The sequence below is a fragment of the Necator americanus genome, chromosome X (assembly GCF_031761385.1).
Source record: "Necator americanus strain Aroian chromosome X, whole genome shotgun sequence".
Classification (NCBI taxonomy): domain Eukaryota; kingdom Metazoa; phylum Nematoda; class Chromadorea; order Rhabditida; family Ancylostomatidae; genus Necator; species Necator americanus.
Genome location: NC_087376.1, coordinates 5,880,622 through 5,894,762, shown reverse-complemented (window position 1 = coordinate 5,894,762; position 14,141 = coordinate 5,880,622). Strand labels below are relative to the sequence as shown.

Here is a 14,141-nt window from a genome sequence, read left to right as displayed (position 1 = left end):
TGATTAATGGTTCGATGACTTCATCTGTGTCGAATCCACGACGAAGAATGTGATGATGATCAGTGATATTCACCCGCCAATATCTGCCCAATCGATGAATGAGAAGTCAAAGACAACCGCAAGAGCTGGCAGTAGATTTCTGAACCAGCTGAAGGACTCTTACTATCAGCAGATTACCTCGTTCTTACCACTAACCGAAAAAGCTGTACCTCCTCGTTGAGGGAAAAGCACAGATAAATATTTCCAAATGAAAATCACTTGTATACTCAAAGAATAGTGAATGGCACAGTGTTCAACCAACTCACTACTTTTAATTTGGTTTTGGTCTTGAATTCTACGGAAATAAAAACAAAGTAATGGAAATGATGAAAAATAAAGAAAAAGAAAAGAAATTTAAAAAAAAACAAAAAGCAAAAAAAAAAGAAGAAATAGAATGACATATCCAAATCTATACATAGATCCACAAATTGACGGTTGTTTCACAATGAATTTTGTTGATGAAACCAACTCTGAACTGACTCGTTTCGTTTAAAAATGGGTTGGTAATAAACCAAATGATTTTTAGATTGTATTTGTATTTATAAGAATAGAAATTAATGGTTAGAGATCGAAATCTCGTGTGCAATCTAGATTCTCTAAGCAGTCTGGCTATTATCGAAATATTTAGTGAAAGTCATTAAGTATTACCTATGTATCCAAATACAACTACTAAGCATTATTGACGTTCAAATTTTAAAAATGTAGATGTTATTTCCGTGCCGGCGTAGAATCTGTTCATATCTCTCACATATGTTATAAATAACAAATAATCAATAAATAATAAATAATCATAATCTTACCTCATCATATTGTTCTCCAAACATTGCACATGATATTGCAGCGTTTCTCTAGAACAAATCATCTGTAACGATTCCACAAGAAAGGTACAACGAACATAAGTAAAAAAGCGAGGAAGAAAAACTAGAACAAAAAAAGAAAATGCCTGAAATAAACGTACAATTAGTCCTGGTGGTGGTGGTACATTTCCATCATTCAAAATCTGTGTGAGGTTATCTGTTGACGGATCAGGATGCATGAGACGGAAGAGAGTAGAGAAGAAGTAGAAGAATAAAGAGTGCAGCACTCTTGACTTATCACTGTACGTTTTGATGTGCAGGTACATCCACATATCTGTCCCGTTCATCGCGGGACCCGCACTGGGGTCAAAATGGCGCACACGTTCCAGTTAGTGATAGTAGAGGTTGGATGCTCTAGTAATGTGTGGGAGCCATCGAGAATGTTCAACTTTTCAATAAGAATTGAGAGGTAGGTATAGTAAGGGTTTCCTGGATGGACTTGTGCAGGTCCCATCTTTGGTACGTGAATTTTGTTTGGTTTACAATTGTTTCCCGCCAAAACTCCAGCTCTCTGGAATCTCTGCAGATGCTTCACATGCAACATACCTCATTCTGTGGAAGTTTTCTCGATGGTTAAGATTAGTAACAGTACTAACAGTAGTACAAAAAGTGCTTATATATAGCTATGTAGCTTTAGTCCATGATTGCGGCTAAGAGAACAGCAATCAAACAAACATCCATTGGTCGAAATCAACAGGAACTTCTTACAACGTGTTATGATAGACGACACTCTTTAAATAGCCTAGCGATCATTTTCCATTTCCGTGCGTTGCGGTATGTCACAGTCTATTAATACTATCGAAGACGGTTTTTTTTTGTAATCGTCAGGCGGACACGTTCAGGCTACAGTAGAACCGTTCATGGAGCAGAAGATCAAGAATTTGTTGCATTTCGATGAACATTATTGGATATGTCAGTTTTCCAAGCATGAAGATGGGATTTTCAAGCTCAGAAATGTTCTCAGTGAAAAGAAAAAAAACCCACCATATTATCAATAAACAAGGAATTCTGATAATTCTCGTTGGATTTCAGACCATTTGCTTTTTGTTTATTTATCTTCATTCATCCTAAGAAATGTATTTCTCACAACAATGTCTCTTTCATTGAAGTATATTTTGCTCCATTTTTTGTTCTGAAATTTAACCAACTTAAAATCTTACCTAAATGAAAACTTAAAGTAACTAGAAAAAATCTACATACACCTAGTAAGCGGAGCAGAGAAATGTATTTGAGATTATGGAATCGTTTGTATTTGATCTACTTATCAAATTTTACTCCCTCACACACAGCATCATTACCTATATTTGCTCAGAGCACCGCGATGTGCGTTCGATTAGAGCAACACAGAAGACAGGAAAAATCTCAAGCAGAAAAATTGAGTGAGTTATTGCGGACACATTCCAGTCGTCTGGACAAGCATAAGCACCGGTGACTTTGAGTACAGTTACGATAGGTGGTCCTATGCGGAATTCTTATTTTCTTTCTCGATAAACACCGTCAGTATGGCCGTTATCACGATACTTTTTGTGATAACGATATATAAGAGGTCTAAGTATGACTAAAAAAAAAAGGTTGCGGAAGCACCCTTGAATGCACCCTGGAAGAAGTGTAGCCAGCAACTTTAGCAGTAGGCGAAAAAAGTTATTTACAACCCCTTACACAATATTTTTCATGAAGTAAAACATAGGGTATAGTGGTGGTGGTGGAAATGCACACAGGCATGATTTCCTGGCTAAATTCTCTTTGAATGCCCATCACTGTCATCATCAAACACTTGAACACCAACAAGTTCCTAGAACTCATCTGCCCTACTTTTTTTTTTCCAAAAGTAGATTCGTTGGAAAAAATTTCTAAACTCGTTGAAGGTATCCACAAAATAACAAACCTTTCTAAGCACATAGTCGTCGTTTTCAGATTGATTCCTCCAATACGATGAATGTTGTTGACGGACATTTTCCAAAACAGCACGAATGTGCACGGAACTTCAGGCAACTGCTGCACGATCTTGCAATTCGCGCTGTCAGTGGAGCGCGTCTTAACATTCCCGTTGAAAATTCAACATTGAATTGAACAGTTAGATGGAATTTTGCTTTGATGTCTCAGTATTTTCTAGCTAAGCTAGGCTTCCGAAATAAATAAGGAAGACGAAAAGTTTTTTGTAAGAACTCGCTAGAGATGGGAGTTTTACTTGCGGAATTTCATGAAAATATGAAGTAATCATTTTGAGTAATCATCTGAAATGATCCTCCATGTTATGTTTCAATCTTGCAATGATTCTTTGCAAATTTCAATTCATGAAAGGCGGAATAGCGCAAACGATCATTCACTTATTCGCAGTCATTTGTTGTAATAAAAATCATATTAACTTCATGTTTAGACGCTTACAAATGTTAATACACAAAATGTTCATGTTCATGTTTTCACTTTTTGTGTGTTGATATCTGTACGCTTCTTTGATAAACATTCTGAACAATTCTTGAGAACAAGAAAAGGATGAGTCATGACAAGAAAAAAAAAGAAAGAAATCAGGTTAAACACTACCTTAATACCTAATAGGATACCCACTAGAATAAAATGTGTTGCATAACTAAGAAAACGAGGAACGAAAAAATTGATCAGAGCTGAAAGCTGCCGTTTGAAATGTGCGCGCTCCCATTCGCACATTTCAGGATGCGACTTCTCATCACTGTGAGATTTTGAAATCTCGTCATTTAGCGCAAAATTTCTGTAGTGTTTCCAAAATAGCTTCCTAGGTGCGTTTTCTCTATACGATGCGATAGTTCATTTGTAAATTTATTTTTTATGAAAATTTTTAAGATTATTCACCAACCTCGTAACTGTGAATCCTATGTTCCTCGTAGGGACAGTTTTTCTCTCAGTCGTTAGAAGTAGACGGGACTTTTCTAATATTTCTTTTTATCTTTTCATTTTCTTTAAGGAGGATATTGCCCGTCTATTTCCCAATATTATTAGTACTTTAAAGGAACTAACGAAGTTCTTCAGAATATGTTCAAGTTATTTTAAGCAATCGGCCCCTTTTTGACTTTGCCTCCGTAAGATGAACAGGAACCATTTCTTCTCATATTGTGCCTCTGGAAATATTCTGAGTATTCATTTACCTCATATTGACTGTAGTCTAAGAAACAATACAATCTTATGTATTTCTGTCACACCGTCTTTCTTCGTACGTACATAGTGGAGTTCGAGGCGAGCACAACATGAGTTTGTTTGTTGCGATGGCTATGCTGACGTCGTTTATGTGTTTTTGTGCAAATACACAACAACTTTCAATGCAATGTTTATTCGTGTAGTATCTGATTACAGTAGGGTATGCGGATTCATGGAATGACGTCTACATAACCTGTGCACTGACTTCACTGTTTGTGTTTCCATCTACTACTGGTATCAGCCGAAGTCATCACAAGCAAAAATGTGAACACAAATCCGTGCAACAATTTGTAATCAAAGTACAACTTAATTATATAGAGGGTAATAAGTTCTTTTTCAAAGCTGTATTGCGAACCGGAGAGATGGAGAGATCGTACTTAATACAAAGAAGAGCTCACTCATATGAGGTTCTTCTGAGATAGGGTGGGACTGATACAGCAGTTAGAGGTAACAACAGCAAATACAACACAAGGTGTCACAGACGTGATTACTCGTTATTACTACATTAGAGATACTCCCACCCTACTAAAGTCTAATTAAGATATATACAACAACTACATTGATCAGGTAAACGGGTTACCCTCGTATGAAGCTGCGCGGTCAGTAGTACTGTACCGGCTGGAACATGGGACACTTCGAGTACCATTTCTGGCAGGTATCCGCAAGTTGTGCGTTGGCTGGTGGATTGCACATAGCGTGCACCTTGGGGTGTGTATGGGCACACTTGCATTCGTCAGTACAGTGTGGTGCCGTGCATTCAGGTGTGCAGCTAGCGATGATCGCAGCCGTAAGTCGGTTCTTGGACGCAGCAGGCACGGGTTTAGACTGAGTGCCAAGCGGCAGATCGAGAGCGGCAAAGTCGCTTCCTTTCGGGAGAGGAGGAGGCACGACGAGGTTGTCATAGAGGTCCGAATCTATCGGATCGTCGCGTTTGGACAATGCGCAGTGCTTCTCGTAGGCAGGGCAGAACTTGGCGAGTTTCGCCATTGCCGTTCTGTCGACGTCAATCGAATCGTCACCGCAGAAGTTGCGGTAGTGCTCGAGGTGCTTAGCACAGTATCGCTGGATCTTGTCCTCACGGCGAATGCGGGACGGCAGCGCTGAAAAGAAGATTTGAGAAGATTGTTGTGCATCGGATCTACAGTACCATCAGTGTTATCGAAGGTGTGAATGATAATGCGACGAAAAGTTTCGGTCCTAACGCATCAATCATATGTGGAACCGGTTCTCTAGCTATCTATTAAATGGGACTATCATCGTTCACCTCGGCACACTGAGGTACATGTAAAGTCCAACGTATTGTGAATGTAAGCTAAGCTATATCTGGTGCAGAGAAATGTTTACGGTTCGAAGCTCCAGCTCACCTTCAATAAGGCTTCCGGCGACGAAAGCGAGGAGACAGAGAGTACGGAGCATTGTTGATTAGGTGGGAGTGTGGCTGAAGGCCTATTTCCATGAACTCGCAGAAGACTGCGTGCTGATGGTGCGCACCCCTTCGTTTATATCCTACGCACGCCCCGCCCATCTCGTTGATTGGTCGGAAAGACCACGCCACGCCTATGCGCTACTTTGAAGATCAGCCCCCGGACGGCGATGCCAAATTTAGCTCGTGGACGGAAAAGAGATTCTCCGATACGTGAACGACGCCCCGCACGCAACGGTGGAGGAGCGGAGAGCGCAGAGAGGAGCGCACGTCGCGCATTTGAATGATTAGGGATCTCCACAAGTGGGCGGTTTTTGTAGGACAAAGCGATATGCATCTTTCGCTAACACATATCTTTTGCAATATGCATCGAATATTCAATCATTATTCGCTATTCTTCGCATTCACAACTACAAAGAAGCTTTCTATCCAGCAGATATTTTAAAACATTTAAATTTCTGAATTGTCGTGTGCTCATGTAAGGATTACTAGGCCTTTCTAATTTCTTAAAAGATCTCCTGATCCTTGAACACTGCATTCGCAGGGATTTTGAATGATCGTGGGTATTTCTGGGCTAGATCAGCGCATTCATTTATCTTCTGTACCACCGTCCTTGATCTCTGCGACTCTCAGTAAATCACTGTCACTTCTGGTTGGAACTGTAGAAGACATCCTAGGGGATCTCCTGCTGATCGTCACTCAATCTTCTCTTGACGTTTATTCCTCCATCGTTTCATCTTAAACTTTATGTGTGGAAGTTACTATTTAAAAAGAAACTGTTTCAAAGAATTAAATCTGTGCTATACATGTAAATTGCAACAGATTATAGGAGAAGAGTTTTTGGATTTGAAGTAAGAATTTGGGGAGAAGATTTTGATATTCTCTGCCTATTTTATTGTGTTGGTTTGCCTTATGGGGCATACGAGTTACTTTTTAAGTCTTTAACATTTTTCCATTCACAGTAAGTTCTATCGAATAGAAGTTGTTATTTCCTGGATTCCAAATTTCTACAAATGATCGATCTCATTTCATTCTCCATAATCTAATGGAAGTGATAAATTTGATAAATTTTTCTAACCATTCTGATGGACACACGTGCTCATTCATACATTATTTACCAATGAGATTCTGGACCGAGTCTGGTCTTCAGATCTTCCCAAGAGGCCTTCCCGATCCCAGAAGTAACTTTTGATCCTATTGCCATTAGAATTCTTTTTTCTAAAGTTTTTCTTGTTGAATGCTTTTGAGAGAAAGGCAAACATCTCAATGTAATATCATCACGAATGTCCTTGATATGACTGATGTCGAACTATTGGCTTTTAAAGAAAGATGTTTGTTTCGCACTTCTTTTGTCTTTCTCAAGAACAAAGGATTTCTTGTTTAGTTTTATCAGTAAGTCATTGGATCTATACGATTATTTTCCACTCCATATTTGGCCTATCGACATATTTGTATTTTTCTGGGGTAGGATGGGTCTGTCTATGCTATTTTTTATTTCTTTCTATCTCCTCCAATGTTGTTATCACTATTTTTGCGTTAGCAATCCGTGTTTTTCATGTTTCCGCCTACTCTTCAAAAACAGTGCCAGAGTTCAAAAGCGAAACCACAAACCCTGCACAGCGTTACCAGTTTTGTGGTTGTTATAGCTGTATCGTGTCGTTACAGGTGTGCAAAGATGTGTAAGCAAATGCCTAGCACGGCCACATTTCAATGCTGTCACACTTTTGTTGTCACAACACAACATACCGCACCCTTACATTTCCGCTCAGGAACTCTCCTATTAATCATCAAATCACTCTTCACTCATTTCCCTCACTACATTTATTTTATATGACATTAGAAGAGTTTCTTCGTTTATGGAGGTTTTTCACCGGTGGAATTCCATATAATCATGATCGAGGCTTCAAAAAGCTCTTCAAAAAGGACGACTTTAGTCCAGAAGGTGAGAAGACAATATTCTCCTTGCCGATCCGGGACTAGGAGTTAGGTTACTACAGTACGAACATTATGAAGTTGAAAGATTTCCGTAAGGTTGCAATTTGCCGTTGAAGAATCTTTTTCGAGTCAGATCCTTAAAGAGCTTTCATTTTGTGGAGTTTTCCTTCGTCTTACCGAAAAAAGGACTTTACTATGGCGTCTTAACTTCTTGTCGAAGTTCACCTCATCGTCCTAGCGAATTAACACAACAATTTCTCCGCAATTTTAAGCGATATTATGCAGGTTTTTCGACGTCGGAGATTAGTTGCGCCAGAAAAAATTCAACGTGATCTGTTTTCGTATTTTCCATCTAGTCTAATGGCCCCATGGATCACCTTTACACTATAATCTTCAATTTTCTCCCAACTCATATGTCAAATCGTTCCTCATTAGTCCTGTGTACCTCATCCAGTCAGCCGGGTGCTGACTGTCGCTTTCTCATTTCATATATCTTAGTCAGTGAACTGAGTCTGGCATCTTCATTATTCATTTGGCAGGATACTGTCAAGGTCGACATGTTTCCAAAACATGCCATTCGTTATTTTCGGAACACCACAGGATGAACAGTTTGAGGTAAAGAGAAACAGGTGAGGTTCTCCTCTGCGCTACATCTTCTCATGAAATATGAGAGAAGATTTTTTTTTTGTCTCTTTTCATAACAACATCCAACATTTTTCAACTTCTCCGTAGCGTATGATGAAGACTGAATGCATGCTTATCGCCAAAAACTACGGTAGCATCTCTTCATCACCGTTCTCGTTGAAAAATGCGATGTTTGCTCCCGTTTTTGGTATGAGGTTTGCACCTCGAACTCCTTGTGTAATTCAGTTGGGCAGAAATCGGCTCAATTTTTCTTAACGAATGGAGCTAGTAACCATTCCAATCACCTCTTCCATCCTTTTTTGAGATCTGTCCAACTCTTCCATTATAGACCCCCAGGATTAGTTTGAGTCATTAACAGCACAGGAGTGAAGCTGTACAAGTTTTGAGAAGAGAAAAATCTGTAAAGGAGAGATTTTATTGTGTTTTACTTCTTCTCTGTAGAATACGTGGGAGTCCGGAAGAATGACATGGAGCATTAGTGAGAATCCATCATTTTGTAATCACTTCGCAGTAATTTTCTCATTAAAACAAGTTTATATGCGTAAGTATCGCTGCTCGATTCACTATTATCGAAAATATAACGCATTACTTAATCAATAATTTTTTCAGAGTTCAAAATGTCAGGAATTTTCGTCTTGACTTTTTACCAGAGATCACTCGTACGCGGAACGTTCTAATCGACTATTGTTCGAGCAGCATCCGCTGCAACTATTTTCTCGCACGATTTGCCAACACTGAATAACTTATGAATTTGTATATCCAAAGTTTGCTAGATCACTTCGCATTACGTGGCATATGGTAATGTCCTCATTTTTTTTAAATATCTGCAATGTGTTTGTAGATTTATTGAAAGGTTTGTTGTGTTGAATGGAAGCAAAAAGAGAAGTACAGCATTTTCTTGCCCCAGACCTTTCTTCGAAAAATTCGTAAAATTGAGAGATTCTTAATTTTCTTTATCATCCCACCTATTGGAAAATTCGCTTAGAATTTTTAAATTTGTTTTCTTTTTTGATCAGAAGGAGAAGTCATCTGCGTGAAAAAATGCCTCTCTCATTAATTAGTACTTGAAAATATGGTCCAGCTAAATTTGTATTAGACTTTTGCTCTGTTCACTTCTAAAAAGACTGATTTCAGAAGATTTTTGTTATTGCTAGTGTTGTATGTTGAAATAATATTAATTGATGACTGTATCCTAAAATTATGCTGTAGTCCACTTTTTTTCTAAAATAAAACGAACCAATGCGGCTTTTTTTGATCCACCAACAAACTATCGGGAAATTAATTTCATAAATGATACCCTAAGAACCGAATTAACATTTATATAACACATTCATAAATGATACAAAGATATTTTAGCAGAAATTCTGCCAATCAATCTTTTTGCTTTCTGGGGCTTTAAGCTCTGTGTTCAAATATCCGGTCTGGTGTGTTTTTCCTGAGTCCCACCGAATTTCTATTGCAACTGTCCGACCGCAATGGTATGGAAAAATAAGCTGAAAACATTTTGAAAGATTCTTCAACTAATACTTCTCAATGCCCATCGTTTACAGAGAGCGAAAAGAGCATTTTGTTATAAAAATTTGAATATGTAGTATGAAGACTATCCGCATACCGTAACGAAATTGCGCTTTTTCGCCTCTATCGCTCTTTAGTCGTCATTGGTGATTAAGGTTGTTTTTGCAAGTCTAGTGTAATGTGATGGCTACTGTATTTGCAGCAATGAGTGGGAAATAAGAACTTGAAATACTTGTTAGAATTACATCAAAGGCATGTTTCAAAGAAATTCACTTCTGCAAAGTTGTGAAGCTGTTCTAAAAAAAATCAAGTGAGAAAAGTTGTACTTTATTCTAGTCAACAACTGTGAACGGATGCATCTGGTTCATGGACGATGCAACTAAAAAATGAATGAATTGTAGGGGTAGGGGAGAAGGGATGTCTCAATTACATCACAGTTGTTTAGTATCGAACAGCGGAAAAAATGAGATTAATCGTATTTGTATTTTTTATAATTATTTTAATTTCCATTTTCACTTTTTCCTTTTTGAGAATTTGTAACTCACTAGATGTGACAGTATTTGGAAAAGAATGATGTGTAGTTGCGGATTGAGCCAGTAACGTATGTGTTAGGAACTGGTCTCTCGATATATGCATGATGTCATGGGATATTCCACTTTTCGGCGTTGTAACGAACGATATTCGGTGCAACCGCAGTTTAATACGAGTCAATCGGTAATCCTTTCGGAATCTGAGGTGATACGGATCTCAGGTGGAGTATTCGTATACGGGAGGGACAGGGGAGGGGTAATTCCGTTCATTTCTTTCTAGTTGCCGTAAAAAACGGTCCGGAAGATGCAGCGCGTGCGCAAGGCTGGCGATCGAACTCGTTGTGGAAAATAGTGCGCCGGAACGCCTGAAGCCTCATCTTCCGGGCCGTTTTTTACGGCAATTAGGAAGAAATGGACGAAATCACCTCCCACTCCTCAATCTACGATCTCGTATGCGAATACTCCACCTGAAATCCGTACCACCTCAGATTCGTGAGGTGATGCTTTCAACATGTGGAAGTTCCAAGAAATCCACTAAAATACATCTCCAACTTCTACAGAAAAAGAATTTATGAATATGGGTAGAAATCATCTTTCTCATTTGATGTTTCACTCGTTGTGTTCGGTTTTATGATTATACTTTGCCACCGATATCCTCGTACTTTGTTGATCATTTGATAATGTGTATAAAATTGCTTTTTCCATTCGGAGAGCTATGTTTGTTGCAAGAAATGTAAATAAACATTTATGCGCTATTTCTGTTCCCAGATGCAATTCTCGTCAATTGAATTCCGTTTTTTATTCTTCCTAAACTGTGCCCTCGCCGTGATGTTTGTCCTATTAGAACCGAAGATTCGATGTTGAATGAATGGTTTGTTCGTTCGTTTGCTTAGCGAATTTATTGTCTCACATATGATTCAACGTCTCGTTGAACGACGTAAAACTACACACAAGACGTGTTCACGCGTTCAGATGACAAAGGTTCGAACACCTGAGGTCGTTATCGAATCATATGAATGTGATGATTGTTGTGATTTGCGGTTGGCGAGCGAGCGGCGACGGAGCGCGCACGGAGTTATGCGATCAAGAAGTCAAACCGAAAATATCTCTCCTTTTTTCGAGGCGCTGTGCTGCGCTCGTCGCCGCCGTCGTCGACGATCCGTTGTCAACGAAACGAAAGAAAAGCGGCTCGCTCTCTCAAAGTCGCGCTTGCGTATTTTTGGAGAACGCTCTCTTGACTACGGTACATACACCATACAGCAGTCGCAATCGCTGTCAAGGGCGCCAAGCCCAATTCGCTCACCATCGCTCGCCTTCATCGCCCGCGTTCATGCGCTTACCATGCGATCAACATGAAACATCATATACCAGAGTTCGGCAAAAATCATCTACTGCTAGGAACATTCCATAAAACATTGCCACTTTTGATTGTGAAAAGCCATTTTTTTTCCGGATAGTGTGGATCTTCAACTTTTCTCTCCCTTTGTGAAAAAAGCCTGTGGAAATTTTTCCGGTGTATGTTTCCCCCTTTGTGAATCGTGCACTATATCATTGCTTTTGAACACTTTTTGCATCAAAAAATGACCAGTAGAAAATTGTATTTGTTTGTGCTTTTGAGCACATATGTTTACAAACAACACTCTCCACCATACAAAAGGCTCCATCTCCAATTCTTACTTCAAATTTGAATAATCTTTGACCCAGCTACGTTTCTTTCAGTTACTCATTCAATTTTTATTATGGCGATGGTTAAGATGTTCCGGATCATTCACAAGCTGGAAAAACTTGCAAAATTGAGCGATAACAGCACATTCTTACACTCTCTGAACACAGTTTTAACCGGAGGTGTGAAGAAAAATTAAAATACATCGTAATAGACAAGGATGCGGGTTATCAATATTTTTAGGATGACTTACAGTCAGCTGATAAACATAATTTTCAATCAAGAAACTCAATATTTTAAAGTCATCCTTGTAAAATCATTCAGGAGAATATGAATCTCAGGTCAAATAAAATTAATCGATGGTAATCGATAGGACCCGACGATGGAGCACGACAAGGGGACTGTAAAATACCTCAACAAATTAATTGTTTTAGTAATGTAAAAAAAAGTATGTGACGGAAACAGATTTCCGTAGTATTTCGTAGTTATTTCCAGTGGCTTATGAGCCGAGAGAAGAATGGATCCAAGCGTTAGTGCACTTTAACACATAACAAATCAAGACGCCTAACATTTTTGGTTTTTCTACCCTTTTTTTCAAAATCACAGGAAGGCAGACTTTCGCAGAGAGCATCAAACTCTTCAATGGGTCTACTTCTTGCTATCCTCGTAGTCCTAGGATTGAATGTTAGACAAAAATGGGGTTCTGACAACTTCAATCATATCGCAAAATCTCCTCAGTGCATTATTTTTAGGCTTTCTATTCTTGATAATATTTAACCATTTCTTTTTAGCTTGGTCTTATTTTTCGCAAATTCTATTTTATTGTCACCTACGAATTTTCTACGATTGTGTTTTCGCACTACACTTAGCACACAAAATACATAATACAAAATGCAATGTAGATATGCAAGACCTTAGAAGTTGTAGAAAATTATATTGACGTCGCTGTGATAATATACTGCTATACTGCTCGTGATCCTAGGTTTTACTTTAAAGAATAAAGTTTGCAGTTGTAATTGCCTTGACTTTCATATTTCTGACAACTTTGCTAACGAAGTGGGTGTTTTCGATCGTCAACAGGTATAACTAACGTTGTAACGTTCTCCTCTTCCTTGATATCGTTTCCACAAACATTAGACTATCAGCGCTAGCCTCGACGTGTTTTCATCGACACTATGGTCCATTCACTGTGTTTGTACAACTACACATCTACGTCATGTGATTGGACGTGTTTGAATCGTACGTAGACAACTTTAAAGAACGTTGTGTCATCGTTCACAAAGCATTCTTCTTCAAAAGACGTCTCACTCACACCGCAAATGTCCGGATGAGCGAAAAAAAAATTGCGCCGCCATACGAACGACACATCACGACGGGTTCGGAGAGTGCGCGACATAATGTTCGAGTCGTTCAATCACCTTCAAAGATTGCTCTCATTAGAAGTCGTGCTGGGAACAAGTTTTTATCGTTGATGAGATAGTGCTTTTAATGTAGAGTAGCAGATTCATGTAAACTGTTCTTCAAAAACTTGAAAATATAAGAGTGCAGAGTGGACGAAAGAAGGTTGGAAAGTTTCGTGAATCAAGTACGTTCAACGATAGTACGTACTTGATTCACGAAACTTTCCAACCGATGTTATTGTCAAGAACTAAAGCTAGCATCCCAAATCGTCATTTCTTCTCGATTAAGTTATTCAGTAGGTTATTCTCCTGGATTTATCGCAAATGCTCACGTGAGGATCTTTCAAAGGAGATTTAAACACTTTTTGTGTTGGTGTTCCGATCCGATCCGAACAACAATATACAGCATTTCGATGAAAAAGAGATATAGGAAAAGTCCGATGTTCCTTCTTCTGGACATATGAAGAGAAGATGGACTAAGTGTTGTTTTTTTAACTACATGGAAGTTCAATATGATAGAAATTATCACAAAACTTGAGTTATTTCAAATTAGTGAAATACTTGGCAAGAAAGGTATGTAATTACTTCACTTCACCGTAGAAAAAAAAAACCGGCGCATTGTATTTTGTATGCACGGAATTCGCAGTTTTTTCGAGCTCATTTCCTTTGCTTCCATAGAGCCACTTTCTCCCAACTATTTCGAACAATGGAGGCCTCAACAATTTCATACTATCTTTTCCTATAAAATACAGAAATCTTCCATAAATTCTTTGTACATTTTTATGGTACTTCTGCTTTTGTTTGATGGCAAAAAATGCTACCAATACGTAGAAAATAAAACAGATAATAACCTTTTTCCGTCTATGAAAGATCGGACGGCATTAAATCTTCAAATGCTCAAAAAAGTGGAAATTGTAGCTACATTTCCAAAAATATTAAGTTAGTGTCCTCTCTTCCTTTTTCAGG

General features: G+C 38.6%; 2 protein-coding genes across 3 annotated transcripts; one reads left to right on the top strand and one right to left on the bottom strand.

Moving 5' to 3' along the window:
* Positions 1-4,664: 4,664 nt before the first annotated feature.
* On the bottom strand, positions 4,665-5,480 carry RB195_021585 (uncharacterized protein; the record flags this gene model as incomplete). The annotated part of the gene is made up of 2 exons (XM_013435090.2): positions 4,665-5,164; positions 5,429-5,480. 2 exons carry the CDS (start codon positions 5,478-5,480, stop codon positions 4,665-4,667), a joined length of 552 nt encoding a protein of 183 aa, XP_013290544.1.
* Positions 5,481-10,976: 5,496 nt separating this feature from the next.
* Positions 10,977-11,468, top strand: RB195_021584 (uncharacterized protein; the record flags this gene model as incomplete). 2 transcript variants are annotated; one of them, XM_064208405.1, is made up of 1 exon in its annotated part: positions 10,977-11,468. In XM_064208405.1, one exon carries the CDS (start codon positions 10,977-10,979, stop codon positions 11,466-11,468), a length of 492 nt encoding a protein of 163 aa, XP_064064286.1. The 2 variants fall into 2 exon arrangements, with proteins under 2 accessions (XP_064064286.1, XP_064064287.1); XM_064208406.1 differs by having other exon boundaries at positions 11,025-11,468.
* Between the last annotated feature and the right edge of the window lie 2,673 nt (positions 11,469-14,141).